The sequence below is a fragment of the Acinonyx jubatus genome, chromosome B1 (genome assembly GCF_027475565.1).
Source record: "Acinonyx jubatus isolate Ajub_Pintada_27869175 chromosome B1, VMU_Ajub_asm_v1.0, whole genome shotgun sequence".
In the NCBI taxonomy this organism is placed as follows: Eukaryota; Metazoa; Chordata; class Mammalia; order Carnivora; family Felidae; genus Acinonyx; species Acinonyx jubatus.
Window position 1 is genome coordinate 145263320 of NC_069382.1, and position 20235 is coordinate 145283554.

At 41.2% G+C, this 20235-nt stretch overlaps 1 protein-coding gene across 10 annotated transcripts in view; it reads right to left on the minus strand.

Annotated features, from left to right (window-relative positions):
- The window catches only part of RUFY3 (RUN and FYVE domain containing 3), an 80091-nt gene extending 60988 nt beyond the window's left edge, over positions 1-19103 (minus strand). For 5 of the 10 annotated variants that reach the window (XR_008296285.1, XM_027058020.2, XM_053217268.1 and 2 more), the window contains exon 1: positions 18608-19103. Coding sequence is in view for 9 of the 10 variants with exons in the window: in XM_027058020.2 (XP_026913821.2) it covers positions 18608-18956 (349 nt within the window). In the remaining variant the exon portion in view is untranslated. Of the gene's footprint in view, positions 1-2381; positions 6995-18607 lie in introns of those variants that run through there. The other 5 variants (XM_027058036.2, XM_053217269.1, XM_015081892.3 and 2 more) reach the window with 5 other exon arrangements.
- Positions 19104-20235: the final 1132 nt, after the last annotated feature.

Here is a 20235-nt window from a genome sequence, read left to right on the forward strand (position 1 = left end):
ACTCTAGGTCCAGGCCTGCACTGTGGGCTGCACAGTGAGAGGCATGAGCTGTTTTCAGAAAACAAAAGTTGGAAACTACAAATCTTCTAACTGAGGCCATGCCCAATCTTTATTCTTGTCTTAAGAGGGTATATGATGCTTTTTGTCCATTTTCTCCTGTGGGAGTCAGGGTGCCTCATTGCAGGATTTGTGTGGTTGGAAGGCTTTCCCTCCAAGAATCAGCTGGGAAGTATAATGTGAATCCTCCTGGGTGTCCAGGTACCAGGTGCTCCATTTTGTCAACAAGGTGAGAGATTCACAGTATCACTGGCCTGGCGATAACTGCTTACATGCTGATAGCTAAATTATACCTAATACTTATCACTGGTATTAATATTAAAGCAGACACTTCTTGAGTCCAAATGACTGTTCAGACATCCTGAGTTAGCCAGTGAAGCAAGGAAATAAAAGCTCTGAAAAGCACCACCTTGTTTCCCAGGTCCCCAAACCCACAGATGTCTGGACTTTCTTTTATTATATCCATTTCTAATCACTTGAAATTATTGTTTCTCTTGCCCACTTTAAGGCAAAATTCCAAAATTCAAGGACAGTATTTCCCTATTTTCCTTCACATCCTCTATAGCTGATTTTAAGGTATTGGGAAGTTCCTATTTGTCTCTTTTCCTTAATCAAAGAATGTGCCACTTAGAGCTTAGGCTGCAGCCCTCGTACAGATTTCCATCACAGATTTCTCCATGAAGGATTCATACAGAACCACTATAAATGCTTACATGAACCATGAGCTCATTTTTGCTCACTCATAGGAATCCTGTTCAAAAAACAAATATAAATTCAAAGTACTAAAAATGTTAAAAATTATTTATGAAACACTAATATACTGGATTTTATAATTAAAGGAATATTTCATATTATATTACTTTCAAGATGGATGAGAGTATTTTTAAAAACAAAATATGTAAATTGAGGCATTCACTAAAAGATTTCTTGGTAGCCTTCTAAAAACGTATTTTTCTTCCCTAAAGATTCCTAAACCTTTGGGGGTTGTTTTAAACAGTACTGGCATTCTATGGATTTCCAGCTGATGTCGGCCAACCCCTGTGCACATTTCTGAGACTTAGAGCCAAGGAAGCTGTCCAACTGACAAACCAATTGTTAAAAGACGCAGCGGGTCTTAAAAACTACTTAAATATTGCCCTTAAAGACACACCCAAAATGACTGCTTTGTGTTCTGTGGTATTCATTCTCTCTAAAACTTTCTCAAGGCTAAGCCTAACGGGGGAAATAAAAACCTTTTCAGACATAAAGGGTGAGATCTGAGTCACGCTAAGATTGCAACACAAGGTCAAGGGCAAGGAATCACTTTTCCTAACCCAATCTGCTATGTGCAATTCACCTTATGCCCTCCATTCAGCAGATATACCTAAATACCAGGCAGATGTTGATAAAGAATTTCTCATTTGTGAGCATTTCTGCATTATTTCAAAGCTGGAGAATAAACACTAGTTAAAAGGTCATTACATAAAAAACAAAATATTTGTAGCTATGACTTAAATTAACTCTCTTCCTTATGGCATTGACTTAAGAGAATTAAGGGTACAAGCTAAAAACCTGTGGCAATTTAGAAAAGGTTCTGGGAGAAAGTCACAAGTCAAGCAACCTCAAAGGTCTCAAAGGTACTGACAGTGGAAATTTCAAATGGGTCATCACAGTTACCACAAATAACTTATAAAAAGCAATGGCCAATAGATTCTATGGGTAGAGATTACCTTATTAATCATGTTTAACCTTTTTGAGGCATTATGCTTTTTAAAGCATCCATATTCATTAAATAAGCACTGAATGGAAAACTGCTTATCTACGGTCCATATTATTAAAAAAAAGATAATGTTTGATCAACTATTTTCTAGATATCATAGCCTATTTCACAGGTTATACCCTGATATCCCTTGGTAAAACACCTCAAGTGTTTCAACTATGTAAAGTACAATCCTAAAGTCATGCTGTCTTAACTTAATCTATTAAGAATTATTGTAATTTCTATAATCTTTTAGTATATAATCAATATTAATAGCTTTTTCATTATCAATTAGGGCCAAATGTGATAAGTGACCTCACATGTTCTCTTTAGGGGCTTAAAGACAAAGAGCTCTAAATAGGCACCAGCATCTATTGAAAGGATACCTCAGGGGGCAGGGAAATAATATTTTTTCCCAGTAAAGTAGAGAAGGTAAACTGGGTGGTAGGTAAGGAAAAAAGGTTGTCATGGTTGTTAACAGGTTAGAGTACAGAGTACGGGTTCTTCCTACCTCTCCCTGACCCTCCCAGCTTACTGTAACAATGAGGACGCTGGTGAGACACTAGTGGACAGGTTCTGACCATACCTTCATGGGTAGGCTCTGGGTCAGGTGTAAGTGAGATGTCATCCAGCTCTCGCAGGCAGAGCCATTCTCCATCCATAGACACTCGGAATTTGCAAAGGTAGATGGTCTCCATGGCAGCCTGTGTGATCTTGTCAGTGGTGGGGGTTGGCATATCAGTTGGAGGCGTCAGAGCAGACATGATGACTCAGCTGGGACCACAACACACACACACAAACACACACACACTCACCCCAACAAAAATAAATAAAACCTCCTTACCCCAAAACCCCAAATCCAAAGCTCTGAAACAAAGCTCTCAGGAAAAGGGGTGGGGGAGATTAAAACAAAACACAAGGAAAAATACCTTACGGTTTAAGAACCAACTGTTCAAGACAAGCAATCCTCTACTATCTTTTCTCATAGACAGTTCCTACCACATAGCAAAATAAAATGATGCCTGTTTTCTCTAGCTTCTGTTCTTTTATCTTCTCTTCCCTGCCCCCTCCTTTTTCAGCTGGGCTATAGGCTTTAAACGTTGCACAGCCGATGCCACCTTAGCTGGCTTTAAAAAACTGGTCTCTGAATGAATAAGTGAAAAATCCTCCTTTGTGCAGGAAAAAAAATACCCCCCAAAATCCCAAAAAATAAACCAATATTTTCAATTTAGCTTAAAAAATATCCTGAACTGCAGAAATCACTTCCAGGATCTGCTCAGATGAGCCGGGATGCTGAGTTCTAATAGGATTGGTTGTGCGCAGTAAGCAGGGTGTTGACCAAAATGGCTGACTAATGAACTGAACTGAAAATCCAGGCTCATGTGACCAGCTGCTCTGAACGTAGGGCGAGCAATTCCCAGGATGCTTTATAGATGCTGCTGATGCAGGGAGAGCAATTAAGCTGCTGCTCTCATCCTGTACAACCCACTTCCAGACTGTGCTAGTCAAACTGTGATCAGACATAACACAATGCACCTATCCTCATCAATTCCCTCACTTTGGGATAAAAGGGCTAGATAACAGGAGGACAATTAACACTGGGTAATACTTCATTGCAAAGATGATGAAAGAGGCAGTTAGATTAATTTAGTAAGCACATAATTCACTTCCATCTTTTACCCTCATATACCTAGCTATCAAAGCTCTTTACTAAAGGTGGTGTTTTAAGAAAAGCCAAAGCAGATTTTCAAGTTAAATATCATACTCTAAGGCATTTACAATCTCCTTCTCCAAGGTACAAAACCTGACTTTTCAGACTGGATAGAAGTGCAAGAAAAAAACCTTGATGCTAAAAAAGTAAAATCCTTTCCAATTAATGGCAATCCCCTGCCCCACCCCCGCTTTTGAAGTTGTTGTATTTACCAAATTTCTTTTTTAATTGTTTTTAATATTTACTTTTGATAGAGACAGAGGGTGAGTGGGGGAGGGACAGAGAGAAGGAGACACAGAATCTGAAGCAGGCTCCAGGCTCTGAGCTGTCAGCACGGAGCCTGTCATGGGGCTCATGAACCTTGACATCATGACCTGAGCCGAAGTCGGACGCTTAACCAACTGGGCCACCCAGGCGCCCCTACCAAGTTTCTGCATAAAGTATGTATTATGTTTCTAAGTAAAAGATAAAATTATGTTATATTTTTAAAAAGCCTCCCATCCTGGAACATCCTAAGGGCATATTATCATACATTATTAACTCACCAACCAACCAACTCACCTACCCACATACATGTCTGTATTATCCAATGAGGCATTTATACCTTGATAGCAAAAAGTTAGGTGCTTCCTTTCTGAGCTGCAATAAATAATGAGATAAGGGATGATAACGATTTTCTTTGAAAATGTTTTGGACAATTGAAAACAAGTATTTTTTCTATTTAAGGATCTGGTTTTAAGGTGGAAGCTACAACTTCAAGAAATATATGCCAAGACGATTTATTCTATTTTAGGAATTTCATTCAGAAGGATACCTTGATTTTTGAAAACTAAAAGAAAAAAATTCTCCTTGAATATTATAATGACATTTTATATGTATATTACATACAAATATAATATTAAAATTTCACAAATGTTGCATCCTAACTTGAGATTGAGCCCAAAGAAAAAATGCTAAGAATCAGGTTCTGTAGGTAAACAGGCATTTCTCATACTGTTAGAGGGAAAGCAAACTGGTACAACGTAAAAATGCATATATATATATGATTATTTACAATTAGGAAGAAAATCAGCAAATTACTAAGGAAAACAAAATACCCCAGGTTTATTCATTTCTATTTAAAATCTTTCAACATTATCCTACATCTGGACCCAAAGCTATTCATTGACTAATTTTCTCATTCAGTAAATATTCAGTCAAAGTATTCCACATGTCAGGCAGCGATCCAGGCACTGGGCATTCAGTAAGACAAAATCACCCTTTCAAAGAAGCAGAATTTATGTACCCAAATACTGAACACAAGTCTTCGTTTAACACATTCACATTTAATTATAGGTCGATTCCTTTCTAGACATACATACTTCCATCTTATACATTAAAGCTTAAAGGGGACAGTTTATAGTTTCACCATGCAATACTTTATAACCTAGTAAGCAGTCATTAAAATCTTTAAACTTACACTGAATAGTTCCTGGAATCACAATGCCAAAGAGCCCTGGCTTCTGTACGTACAACACCAAGACTGTAGGTCACTGACACATTCTTGAAATATAGAATAGTGAAAACAAAGAAAAATCTGGATGCTTTGAGATTTCCTGGTTCCATGAATATCTGAATTGAGCCTATCACAAACCATGACAATCTTTTTAGCAACCAATATGCATTTAATAACCTTAAACAGACTTGGATTGATTACAAGACACTAGCATACAAGAAAATCTAGGTCAATAAACAGAGAAGACCTGGTCAACATTCCTTCCAAAGGTCCTTCTCTCCAGGTAGAAGATATCAGGAGGGAAGCCCAAAGCAACTAACACTTCTGCCAAGGAGAGAAAAACCTTCCTGCACTGGTTATCTCTCAGTTTAAGGAGGCATTAGGAGTCATTTCAGAAATAAGAACTGTGGGTGAGCAGGAAAACCTGTCTTTCCACTATCTCAGTCATACCTGCTTGCAGGTAAACACCTTTGAGTCTTCAGTGTGGACACTTACGCACTGTTCACAGGCAATGAATTTCCTATGAGAATAAGCACTGTTTGTAGAAGACTAACAAATAATTCTAAACGTTGTTTAGTACTGTTTTTACATTTGGGTCTTTACTAGGTAAACATATTAGCTTAGGTAACATGAAGTCATCAGTGAGACAAACCTTGAACTTTTTTCTCATTTGATCCTACCTGTGAATAAAGGCACATCTTTGTAAGATGGTTGTGAGGAGGGATGAGGTATAGTGTGTGGCCCTAGAAGCAGAACTAACAGGCCTAAGTGAAATTCAAATCCAAGGTGATGATCTGAATAATACTATGTTCTAGTTGCTTACACAGCCTGAATTTTCCATCTTATAATTAATTCAAAGCAAATGAGATTCACTGTCAAAGTCAGAAGTCACTTTTAAAGAATACTCAGCTACTATTATAAGACAAAGTCTGATTTGTCGTGCCCAATGTCCCTGTTATACAATAGGGAAAAATTACTTAAGCTAGCTATCATTTATTGAATCTCTATTTTCTGTTAGGTGCTTTAGAATTCTTTTAATGTTTATTTATTTTTGAGAGAGAGAGAATGAGAGAGCACGAGCAGGGGAGGGTTAGAGAGAGAGGGAGTCAGAATCTGAGCTGTCAGCACAGAGCCTGACATGGGGCTCAAACTCAGGAACTGTGAGATCATGACCTGAGCTGAAGTCAGAGGCTTAACCAACTGAGCCACCTAGGTGCCCCTAGGTGCTTTATAAATACTGTATCAAATCCTCACAAGAATCTGGCCAAGGAGATATGGTATGTCCTCTTTACATACAAGGAAACCAAAGTTGAGCCAAGTAACTGGCCCAAGATCACACAATTAACAAGTGGCTGATCTGGGATTCCAAGGTTTGTCTTAATGCCCTCAAACCAAAGTCCATGCTTTCTTTCATGCCCTGAAAAGTCAGCACTCCAATCGAAGGATTAAATTTTACTTAGGAAAAACAAAAACAAAACAAAAAGCACAAACAAAATAGCACAATGTCCCCACAAAATTTCCCAAATATGAATTTGAACAAATTTAAGATTTGAGGAAGAAAAAAATTGTATTAGCTTTCACACTTTACAAACCACATATTCCACTTTCTCTTATACATTCAGTTCAGGTTTTTAATATGTGGGCATTTTCTGAGAAACTGGGATCCCAGCATAGATCTTTCCTGCTGTGTGCTGGCAAAGGGTAAACCAAATTCTTCCTGGTCATAGTAAAGGATGATACACTACTTATTGTACTACCACTCTGAGGAAAGAGCAGGAAATAAGCATCTTACCAAGTTCCCGCCTCATCCACTAACTTAGTTGGGCATATTAAGAACACTTGAGGGGCGCCTGGGTGGCTCAGTCGGTTTTAAGTGTCCAAGTTTGGCTCAGGTCATGATCTCGCAGTTTGTGGTTTTGAGCCCTGCATCGGGCTCTGTGCTGACAGCTCAGAGCCTGGAGCCTGCTTTGGATTCTGTGCCTCCCTCTCTCTCTCTCTCTCAAAAATAAGTAAACATTAAAAAAAAAATTAACAACGCTTAATACAGTCAGTAGTGTGAAAAGATTAATGAAGGGGAAATTATTTTCTCAAATGACTTATTCCAGAACTTCTTCAAATAGCAAACTTCAAAATATAGTTTTAATACTTTAAAAATACAACCAATATCCATGAAATCATTGCCTAACTGATGAAATGAACCAACAAATTTATGTGCTCCTTCTCTCTTCTGAATTCCTGCCTCCCCTTTTGAGGCAATTACTTCTGAATTTTGTGTATATCATTACCTTACTTTAAAAGTATTATTATGAATATATGGATGCCTAAACAATATATTTAGCTTCATCTTAACTTTATAGAAAGCGTTTCATGCTGTATGAAAGCCTTTCGCTCAACATTGCATTTTATTTATGTTTTAAATATTTATTTTTTCAGAGAGCACAAGCAGGGGAGGGGCAGAGAGAGGGAGACAGAAGATCTGAAGCAGGTTCTGCGCTGACAGCAGTAAGCCTGATATGGGGCTTGAACTCATGAAAGGTGAGATCATGACCTGAGCCGAAGTTGGACACTCAACCTACTGAGCCACCCAGGTGCCCCTCAACATTGCATTTTTAAAGATTCATCCACATTGTAGTGTGCTATAATTTATCTTTTTGGCTGCTGTATTATGAGATAATATTCCATTGTATGTGTAAAAAATTTTCTGATCCATTTTCATGCTGGTGAGCATGTATGGGTTATTTCTAATTTTTTTTTTGTTTTAAATAATATTATTTAAATACTTTACAGAAATAGATTTCTTTTTTTTTTTTGAGAGAGAAAGAGAGAGAGAGAGAGAGAGAGAGAGGCGCAAGTGGGGGAGCAGCAGAGGGAGAAGGAGAGAGGGAATCTCACTTGGGGCTTGATGTCACCACTGTGAAATCATGACCTGAGCCGAAATCAAGAGTCAGACACTTAACCGAATGATCCACCAAGGTGCCCCCAGAAATAGATTTCTTGTAGGTATACCAATTCTCAACAGGTCTGAAGGTAAGAAACTATTTCACATTTCTTTTATAGGTAGTTGTCTCCTATTACCTAGTTCCTATTGGGCACATACTGGTGCTTTTTAAAACTTATTGACTTGTGCAACTAAATCAGTTTGTAAACCTCACAAGTTCTACTTCCCAAAGCCTCTGGGATCACAGTTTTACAATTTAAGAAAATAATTCTCCCACCCCCACCCCCACATTTTACTAGGTGCTGTCAGCACAAAAGGGTTTCTTTGATGAAATGCCATCATGATGACATTGGTGGAAAGTCTAGATGTTTCTGCTAAAGTATAAGATTATTCAGTTGAATGATCATGATTTTTTCACATGCTCCAGTCTTCCACCCACTTCCATCCCTCTTACTTCTTTCCCTCTCTCAGACAAAAATCTATTATGTTTACCTCTGATGCTCAGATTTCTACAATTGTAGATTTATACATTTGAAAGGCTCAGTATTACTTTGTAGATATTAACCAAGAATGATAATAAGTACTAAAAAATGATTATACCTGAGTTAATTATTTTGTTAGGAACAAAAACCACCAGGAGTATTACCATGCATAATCTTTTATTAAAATTAACCAGCATCAGGCTAGAGCTAACTCCTATCTTAGTAACTAAAACTGATTTCATGGCTAAGTGGCAGTAGGTAATGATTTACAGATGTAAAGCTACCAGCAACTTAGTAGATATCTTTGGAAATTTATCCTGCTCCTGTCCTGATTTACTCAACTATAAAATGAAACTAAAAAGCTAGCTTCACAAAGCTCATGGGCTCCATGAGAACTTTGCCTGCTTTATACACCATTATACATCTGCTTAAAACAGGACCTACCAAGTATCAGTCCCAAAAGATACTTGTTGGTGTAGGTATGTAACTCCAAAGCACTCTATACTCTTGCAATGGTATATTTTCACCCTCCTGTTTCACCTTAACCATGAAAACTTCCAAGTTCCTCAAAACCAAGCTATATTCATGCCCCAACAAATAAGTCATTCTAACGCAGGCTTTAGTCACTTGTACCTGACAGATTCATTCATTTAACATGCAATGGGCACCTACTATGTGTTCTATGTGTTAGTCACGAGGGACATAAGAACAAGGTAGTAGACAAAAAACAGGCAATTACAGGTGCACAGACGGCTATTCAGTGTTGTTTACATACATAACTATTGAATTTAACATTTATTTATTCGTTTAGGAAGTAGGGCCTCACTGAGCAGAATGAGGAACTAACGGACTGCTGCTGTCTGAAAAGGAGCCTTCAGTTTAGGATGGGATTCCAGTAATGGGAGGCAGTAAAGGAGGCTGAGAGCATGTAGAGTCGGAAAGCCCACAGTGAATCCTAGATCCACCTTTAGAAGCTGAATAACTTTGGCATCGTATTTGTTTCTGTGCCTGTTTCTTCACTGACAGAATGGGGATAATAATATTAACTACTTCAGATTTCACGGAAGTAATGTTAAGTAAAATGCTTAGCATGGCACTTTGTACAAAGTAAGCAGCCAGTAAATACTAGCCATTATCATCATTATAGGTGCTTGAGGATTCTGGGGGGAAAAATGCTACCATCACTTGAAGCGTAAGTCAGCAAGGATGAAAGCTCATAGGACTGAGGTAGAGGAAAGTCAAAAGGAGATGTGAGCAAAGGGGATGCTGGGGCATCTCTCAGGCCTTGAGGAAGGAAGACATGGGTCAGAACTTTACCAGGCATTCATATCAGGTGACCGGATTTCTTAAGTTCATAAAAAACGCAGAGGAAGCAGATGTTTATGTCTGTAGAGTCCCTAAACAGATTCTAAAATTAGAGGAACCGTATTCTAAAAGGCAACATGCTCAAACAATTTCTGCTTTCTACATGCCTCTTGCTGTCACAGTCTGACAGGCTCTTTTCCTATGTTTTATGAGGTTTCAAATTTCCCCACCTCTGCCCCTATAAACTTCTTTTCAGTTTCCATGCCACTCCCTCTGACACATGCTGCCTGTCATGTCTACTTGGTACAGAACAAGTATAGAACCAGTCAGTCACTAACAGGATCCCTGCAATCAGGGATACCCACCTTGGTCAGCAGCCCTTGCCTGGTGGGCTTTAGGAAGACCATGAACCTTCCCATTATTCGGAAGTAGTTACAGTAGGTGGGCGGGATCATACTGATACTCTCTCAAGTACCACCGCTCTGTAACTCTAAAAACATTTCCTTTCTCATAATTTTAAGTCATGCTATCTTACACTACTGACTTCCCAAAATAAATGTTACAGCTCACACTTGAGCCACTTTACCCTAGAGGAAGAAGTTTCCATGTTAATAAGGTTTGGGTGGAAAAACAACAGTTCAGATATCCTGCAAAACTCATTAAATTTTTTTTTTGTTTTAATGTTTATTTTTGAGAGAGAGACAGGGTGTGAGCAGGGGAGGGGTAGAGAGAGAGAGGGAGACACAGAATCCAAAGCAGGTCCAGGTGCTGACCTGTCAGCACAGAGCCTGACTCAGGGCTGGAACTCCTGAACCATGAGATCAGGACCTGAGCTGAAGTCAGATGCCCAATCGACTGAGCCACCCAGGCACCCCTAAAATGGGGTTCTTTAGGGCGCCTGGCTGGCTCAGTCGGTAGAGCCTGTGATTCTTGATCTTGGGGTTGTGAGTTTGAGTCCCACACTGGATGTAGAGCTTACTTACTTACTTACATACATAAATAGGGACTCTTTAATTTATGATGGGGACTCATTACCTTTTGTACAATGGTAAAGAGGCAGCGTGTCTTTTAGGCAACACTTAATTATTTGAGGAATTTTCAAGTATGTTAGACAACAAGAAAATATCATTATTTCATCCAGTTAATTCTGCTATGTTATTCTCCCAGACTTTTTACTACCTATAACCTATACTACAAGAATATGTTCTCTTAGCTTCTTTGTAAGATTCCATCTCTTTAACACAGATTTCTGCTAAACAAAAAGGAAAAAGATGCAAGACAGAGTAAGTCAAGTGAATATGTTTTGAGGCCAATACTAATCTTTTAGCTCCAAAAGTTGCTTTCTTTGCCACTTTTGCTCTGCTCTCTCTCTCACCAAACTTACTGCTTTCTACCTAAACTGATTTAATGCTTTGGTGAGGGAGCATACAGTGATTAAGAACATGAGCTGTGACACCACACTATGCAGGAATATGAATTCATTCTGTCCTTCACTTAAAAAAACTGCAATATAAACAAATATTGAATCATTATGTTGTATACCTGAAATTAATGTACTGTTATACGTCAGTTGTGCCTCACTAAAAATAAACAAACAAAACATCTCTGGGGATAGGGCCAGAAATCTGTGCTAACAAGATGTCCAGGTGATTGATAGGTGCAAAATTTGAGTTAAGAACTATCCTAAAACCACAGAATCTGTGTCTCCAGATTTGCAAATGCAAATCTAAGGCTACTCTATCAGAATTTTTGTATTTTATAATAATTTAGATAAGTCATTTAGAGATACTGAACCAAATACTCTGACAAAAAACATAAGTTGTATACATCTACTTATATGAGTTCTACATGGACTCATTTTTTTTCAGTTTTCATTTTTTTTTTTATGTTTATTTATTTTTGAGAGAGAAGGAGAGACAGAGCACGAGCAGGGGAGGGACAGAGAGAGGGAGACACAGAACCTGAAACAGGCTCCGGGCTCTGAGCTGTTAGCACAAAGCCCAATGTGGGGCTTTAACCCACAAACCGCGAGATCATGACCTGAGCCAAAGTCAGACACTTAACCAACTGAGCCACCCAGGCGCCCCATTCAGTTTTCATTGTTAAGAGAGTAGTTTTTAAGTATCAGCTCTTCTATCTTCTATCAAATTTTAATAAAAATCAGCACATACTGATAAATGTGAACTTTTTAGCTCTTTGCAGGGCACATAAAAATATTCCATAAAATGGTGTAGCCACTAACTACTACTACTATTATCTTACTACTCACATTCTTTCTTTGTAGCTGTTTGGATTACAGAACTACAGTAAAGCTTCTTTCATCTAATGGAGAGCCTTTTAGGATCCTCTAGTATCCAAAATGAAGCTAAGACCAGAAATAAGAAAAAAGAAAACTCTGTGTATAAAGAATTAACCTACGATTATCAAGAGGGGGGCAGTCAAAACAAAGTCTCAAAGATTACATCTAATATTCTGAAATTGTTGTTTTGTCAATCAGAGTGTGAGCTTTTTGATAATGCCGGGCCAGAAGTGTAAGTAAAACAAATGAAAGGAAGCAGAAGGGGAGAAATTGGTTGGGAAGACAAACTGTGATAAGTTAGGCAGCAGTGATAATAAGAGCTGTATCAGGAAAGGAAGCAGCAGACAGGCTCTTGTAGCCAAAGGATGCAGGAATTGGGGGAATTGGGGGCATGAACCAGCTCCCCATACCTCACCAGGTTACTGCAGCTGTGGGTGGAAAAGACCCACCTGTATTTAGATACTCTTTAGTTCTAAACTCTAGTTCTCTGGTAGTCACTAACTTACAATTAAACTGTCTGAAGATGGGGGCACCTGGGTGGCTCAGTCGCTTGAGCGTCCAACTTTAGCTCAGGCCATGATCTCACAGCTCATGAGTTTGAGCCCCTCATTGGGCTCTATGCTGACAGCTCTGAGCCTAGAGACTGCTTCAGATTCTGTGTCTCCCTCCCTCTCTGTCCCTAACCCACTTGCATTCTGTCCCTCTCTCTCAAAAATAAATAAATGTTAAAAAAAATTTTTTTAAGTCTGAAGATGCTACATTTCTGAAGGGTTTTTTTCCTTTTCTATGGGTGTTTATATCTGTCATTTGACAAAATAACATTTAATAGATCAGAAAGTGATTCTTAACACAGGTAAAGTATGTTTAACACAGTTGGAAAAGAGCTGAAAGCCTATGAATCACAGCATTGTAAATGGAGGAACCACTCTACGTCAATTATACCAAAAAGCTGTCTTTAAAAAAGTCACAACTGCATCTGCTATTCTAAAAACTACTAGTATAAAGATGAACCTTAAATACTTTTAGGTTCTCATTGTTCAATCCTTCCCCGAATACCTATCAGTTTTGAGCAGATGCCACTATATTTACAAAATAGAATGGAGTATTTTTGTCTTTTCAAAATTAAAAAAAAGCAATACATCAGGTCATCTAATTAATGTGTATTCAACTGCTAACCAGGTATCATGTTTTCTGGAGTGCTATTAAACAATGAAAAAAGAAAAGAGACACAATAATAGAAATGTCCATGGAAGATAAATTAAGATCAGAATATATACATATACACACATAAATAATATATACACATGCACACATACATATATAATATACACATCTTTATATTGTATATATGTGTATAAACCGAACATAAAACTATTTTTTCATTTATACATAAATGAGACAGTTCCTTCCCCAACATGGGTTCTTAAAGTGCATCTGTGAGAAAGCACATCTGTGAATGTTTCCAGAAACCCTCATTCTCTGCACTTTCCAGGGCTCAACAAGGCATTCACTATTAGCTATACTCAACTTTACAGTGGGTGGACATAGCAATGCTACCATTCCTTCCCACTTTTTTTCTTCCTTCTATTCCCCTCCTAGCCCTTCTACCATCTCACAACAGCACATACAAGTATAGAAAGAAAGTTGCTTCTTTGTTGAGTGCAACTTTTTTTTTTTTTTTTGGTACATTGTTGGAAATGGAAAAGACAAAGTCAGAGATGTGGGTTTATTTGCATGTCATTGCCCTAAACATAAATGTTAGCTGTGGCTCTGGGAGTTGGAAGAAGAAACGAATCACTGTCAGAAGCTGATAACTATGCAGACAGCAGGAGTGCCTCTTCACTCCAACACCAAGAAGCCATCTCTTACTCATCCATGAGAAGCCTTTTAAAGTTAGGATGGAAAAGGGAAGCATTAAAAGCATTGTACCACGGCATGCAAGTAGCTCCTTATATCATTTATGAGAAATTGGTGTGGAAGGTCATACACCAAAGGGGAAAAAGCCTCATGAAATATGAACCCATACATGTCTGTGAATGCATGCTAAAGTTCTGGAAGAAAACTCACCAAACTCAAAAGTGGTATCCTCAGAAAAGGTGGTAGGTCTCCTACCCAAAAGGAAAGTTCACTTTGTATTCAATGTACTCTTGTACTGTAAATATTTAAACAATGACAATAGATTTATGTTATGTGTTACTTGTAGTTTTTATAGATCAAATATTTTTTAAAAGGCATAGTAGGGGGGCGCCCGGGTGGCTCAGTTGGTTAAGTGTCTGACTCTTGATTCCAGCTCAGGTCATGATCTCACGGTTCAGGAGATCAAGCCCTACATCGGGCTCTGTGCTAACAGTGTGGAGCCTGCTTCGGATTCTCTCCCTCTCTCCCTCTCTGCTCCTCCCCTGCTCACTCTCCCTCTCTCAAAATAAACATTTTTTTTTTTTTTAAAGGCATGGTTAGGAATTTTTATGACATTTAAAAGCTAGAAGCATAAAAAATTAGCAGACTAGCTAATTAGCAGACTGAAAGACTCAGAAAGGAACATAATCCAACACAGCAAATCAGAAGCCTTCCTTCCTGCTGTATTTAAACATGATGAATATATTAAGGATATTATATCTAGCACGATTTTACACTGACATAGTACACATTATGAACACTGAAAAGTTTAAGCTACCTTCCCTACACACATTTTTGCTATTCTTTATCAGTGTCATTTAAACAAAGCTGAACTCGGGGCGCCTGGGTGGCTCGGTCGGTTAAGGGTCCGACTTCGGTTCAGGTCATGATCTCACAGTCCGTGGGTTCGAGCCCCGCGTCGGGCTCTGTGCTGACAGCTCAGAGCCTGGAGCCTGTTTCGGATTCTGTGTCTCCCTCTCTCTGTGACCCTCCCCCATTCATGCTCTGTCTCTCTCTGTCTCAAAAATAAACAAACGCTAAAAAAATAAAAATAAAAAAATAAACAAAGCTGAACTCAAATGTAAAGGTTAGTTTTTAAAATATCTGAATACAATCAAGGTATCTACAATAAAAAAGATGGCACTGCCTTAATATACAACACCTCAAAATTATTATATTAAGTACTTTGGGCAAAGACATTAACAAGAGTTAAAAACTGGGTGATGAGGAGGCAAATACTCATTGGGTACTGAGGTTGAATCTAAGTACTGTCCTGGTAACTGAAATGAGAAATCTTTTTAAAACTGTTTCCTCGGGGGGCGCCTGGGTGGCTCAGTCGGTTAAGCGGCTGACTTCGGCTCAGGTCATGATCTCGCGGTCCATGAGTTCCAGCCCCGCGTCGGGCTCTGTGCTGACAGCTCAGAGCCTGGAACCTGTTTCAGATTCTGTGTCTCCCTCTCTCTGACCCTCCCCTGTTCATGCTCTGTCTCAAAAATAAATAAATGTTAAAAAAAAAAAATTAAAAAAAAAAAACACCAACAACTGTTTCCTCAGGTTGCTCAAGTGAACAGCCAGGAGATGCAGAGTTCTGATATCCAAGTACAGTAAAACCTTGTGACTGTAAGTTGTTCTATGAGTGTTCCGCAAGACGAGCAAACCGTTCTAATAAATTTTAACTTGATTAACAAGCGATGTCTTGCAATACAAGTAGTACGTGATGCTGAATGTCACATGATCACAACTGAGCCAATGGTTCTCTCTCTCTCCCTCTCTCTCCCTCTCTCTCTACAGGATTGTGGGGTATGGTCCCATGTCGGTCTCAGGCCGCAGTATTTGGCAGAAATTTATGCATGTTGGAAGGTGCCCACAACTGGCACTAGTGTGTTTTTTGCCACTTCAAAGCACCTCTGGACGGTCCCTTGCTTTTCCAACCAAGAGTAAGCTTAGGAATGCTTTGCTTCATTCTAGGTCAGGCTGCATGCAGACAGAGACCCCTTCCTCTGCTGCCTTCTTGCCAGACACATTAAATACTGTATATGACAAGAGTTTATTTATACTGTACTCAACATCCGTTAACGATAGTGAAAGTCATCCTACACAATGACCCTCCTCTCGTCTCCCACACACAAGCCATGAAGGTTTTCAAAGGTAAGTGAAGGTTAATTTATGCTTCTTTATATTGTATATTTTCTTTGTTATTTTGTATTATATTACAGTATTTTATTCATTTTCATATGAATGTTTTTGGGTTGTGGAATGAATCATCTGAGTTTCCATTATTTCTTATAGGGAAATCCGCTTTGATACACAGTGCTTTGGATTACAAGCATGTTTCTGGAACGAATTAGGCTTGCAAACCAAGGCTTGCATACTGTACATGATAGAAAGTAATACTGCATTGACTCTGCAGGGCAGCCACAAAAAAATCTTTTAATTTATTGAGTATTCCTTTTTCCAAGTATGCATGTGTTCTGAAGTACATATAAAAATAACAAGGTGGGGTGCCTGGGTGGCTCAGTTAATCCTCCGACATGTGATTTAGGCTCAGGTCATGATCTTGTGGTCACAGGATTAAGACTATGTTCAGCTCCATGCTGGGCATGGAGCCTACTTAAGATTCTCTCCCTCTCTCTCTCTCTCAAAAAAAAGAAAAAAACAAAAAATAAGGTAAAAATAAAAACTCAGGACAAGAACTGCTCAATACATCTGTATTGTAAGGTAGAGACTAAGAGATCACACCTATGAAGCTTCAAGTCTTCATTCCTGATCTTGATCATGCTTAGACCCTAATTTTCTAACAATACTTAAAAAAAAAAAAAGCTAATCCTTAATAGGAGGAAGCATCAAGTAAATTAACTGAAATTCAGATAATCCCCACAGCTGACACCTCCACAGTTGAGCATTTGCTCTGTCCATAAAGTTTGTGGGGTGCCTGGGTGGCTCAGTGGGTTGAGACTCCGACTTCTGTTCAGGTCATGATCTCGCAGTTGGTGAGTTCAAGCCCCGCGTTAGGCGCTGTGCTGACGGCTCACAGTCTGGAGCCTGCTTTGGATTCTGGGTCTCCCTCTCCTTCTCTGCCCCTCCCACGACGCACCTGCGCACTCTCTCTCTCAAAAATAAATAAACATTAAAATAAATAAATAACTAATGGTTGTACCACAACCTTTACAGAATTATAAAGAATTGATAGGAGTGTCTTCATTCTATAGTGATGTGGTTAATAAGCAGATTACACAGAAATAAAATTTTAAGGAGAAAAAAGAGGCCATGCTTAAAGAACAAAGTAGAAAGCAGATTCCTTAGAAAATTGAAAGTAATGTTGTGAATATTATCTTTACTTCCCCTACTGATTAAAGGACTAATTTTTACCTTGATTAGGCACTCCCATCTTGAGATTAGCACATACTACTCCAACACACAACCTATGGTTTTACTAAGACTTTTTGTCAGTGGTCAGTGTTGGCCCTCTTTCTAGGTAAGTAACAGAAACGGTGACACTGGACTATTACCTCCAGCTGAACCCAATGGCTCCTAACCTAAGAGAACCATGCTCCCAGTTTCAGAGGTTTGGTGTTTGTTTAAGGAGCACGGGCTTGGTAGGCAAGGAATCTGGGTCAACTTCAGTCCTACTCTAAAGCTGTTACTTGGGTCAAATCATTCAATAATACTGATCCTCAGCTCTATCTGAAAACGTGGCATCCTATTTGTCTCACAGATGTGAGGATTAACTATGATAATCACAGCATATGCACACAGAAAACATTTGACTCTTAATGTCATAAGGGATGGATTAGGGGTAGAAAAGACAAAGTCAGGATTTCTTGGTTGTATAGAGCAGTTAAAAGGCTTGCTCTGGTGAGAAAAGAAGTCTCTAGCTCTATTTCTGGGAAAGAGATTCCCTCATCACCTTAGGCAAGTTTCTCCCCCTTTTCAGAACTCGTACAACAAAGTACTTGGCATTTACAGCATGCCTTGTATCCTCAGCCACATTTTCATACTGTAAGACCCTGTCATGTTAAACCAGATTTAACACTCCTCCAAGTCTTTTTACACACACTGCCTACTCTAGGACCCCGCTCCTGGCAAGTAGCAATGAACAGCTGTTGACTGATAAAGCAGAAAGTGAGGTCCGCTGCATTCAGGGGGCTCCCGAGGCGGTGGTATTAAAAGGTGGAGGCCTCTGCCTGCCAAACGATACGATCTCGGGAGGGGCCCCTCCAAAACCACACATTCCATTCATGTCAACTCGCGTACTGTTCCTGATTTCTCTTCTCAATCCCTTGGACGCATCTGTGATATTTACGGGTGTGGCGTGAACACTCGTAAAAATTTTAGTGGTACAACCGAGGCCGCCCGGGCGGCGGCGGCGCAGCAGCCACACCTACTCCGCGGCCCCAGCGCCTGGAGCTCACAGAAGGCGGGCCAACGGGGCTGCCGGGTCTCTGGGCGCCGCCCCCTCCTCGGCTCCTCCGGGAAAGGCACCCAGCCTGGGACCGGGGGCTGGGACCCGGCGAGCACGTGGGAGGCTGGCGAGGACGAGCGTCCGGCCCAGGAGGGGAGGGGAAGCCGAGCCGGGCGGGAGCCAGCGGCCTGGGGAGACTCCGAGGTAAACAGTCCGGCGCCCGGACCGCGGCAGCCCCCCCTGCACCCTTCCCGGCCGAGTCCCCCCTTCCCGCCGCCACTCACGGTGCTTGCCGCCGCCGCCGCCGCTCGGGTAGCTCAGTAGCAGGAAAGGCAGCGGGGAGCCCGGCGACGGCGGGGTCCTCCAGGAGCGCTGTTGCTGCTGCGGCGGCGGGCGCGCTGCGAAGCCGGCGCCTCCATCGCCTGGGTAGAGCAGGAAGAAGGGGGCGGCCACTGGTGAGCCGGGATCCGACTGCCCGGCAGGAGAGGCCAGCGGCGGCCCCGCCTCGCCCTCTGGGTCCGCGCCCCCGGCTGGAGCGCGGCTCGGCTCCTCCAGCAGCTGCTCCCCGCCCCTCGCCGGTTCCTCGCTGCAACTTTCCGCGCCGGCGTTGGGCGGCGGCGCGGTCTCAGCCATGCTCGCTCCTTCCTTCGCCGCCGCCTCGTACTCGCGCCCGGGCCTGGGCCGGGGAGTAGAGGGTCACGGCGGCGAGCCGCCGCCTCGTCCCGTCCGCGTCGCCGCCGCCACCTTTCTCCTTGGCTGCGGGCCGGCGTCTGGGCTCCGCCGCGCCGTCTACAGCCCGCCCCGCCGGGGTCCGAGCCAGCTGGTGCGACGGCCCCGCCCGACGGAGCGGTCTCCCTACCGGCCGCCTCCTCTCGCCCGCCCCTCCCGCCCCGGCCCCCAGCCTGCGGCGCGGCTCCCCTAGGGGGCGGTGTCCTCCTCTTCCCACTTCCCACCTTCCGCTTCCCTCCGCCGGCGTTGACCTCCCTCCCGACCCTAGGGGAGGAGACGGCGCCCAGTGCGCGTCTTTACCCGCCCCCGGCACGGCCCTCTTAAACTGTCAGGTGTGTTTGCCCTCCCCAGTGCTTGAAAGGTGGGAGACCTGGTGAGATAGCTAGCGGCGGTTTGTGTTGCAGCCTAACTTCAGCCGTAGCACGGAGGCACAAAGATCTGGGTGGGAGAAGAGGACAAAGCTAATTTTAAAAAGGAACCTCCCTCCCCCCGGGTATTAAACTGTACCATTTGCCTTTCATACACTAGAACTTTAACCGTTGATTCACGGTTTTGATTCCTCAGCTTTTTATGTGAGAAACTAGAGGTGGGTGTCTTCCTCCTACCACCTCTTTTGTTCGCTCTCTTGTGCGCCCTGTAGAAATCTTGTATTTGCTTTGACTTCAACTCCCTGGTTTTCCGGTGTTCTGGGTGCGCATGAGTGCATTTTAAGCCAAACAGATCAGAATTTATACGGCAAGCGCCTATTATAGGTCGGCAGTTTTCACTTTCATAGTGCTTCCGTCTCGCTAGTAATTGGCCGCTGTTGCTTTATTCTGAATGTTTGAATCAATGATTACTGATCCTGTAATTCCCATAAGTAAACATTTCTTTCTCTAATAAAGACAATTTGCAGTATTATCGTTATTTCTTACGCTGGATTCTGTGAATGTGTCCTTGCATTTCCTAGCAGATTAGCTTTGTGTTCAGGTTGCAAAATGCTGGCATAGAATCCATGTTGACTTTTAATTAAAAATCACTGTTGTGTAACATTTTGCCCACTTGCTTTTCTCTTTCTTTGGTCCGTCTTTCCCTCTGTAGAGAAAGTTATACTTCTCTAGGAAACTAAACCTTTTTACTGTTAATAGTCTCTGAAAACCACTCTCGAAAGTACAAGAAATTAACATGAAACTTCTAATACTCT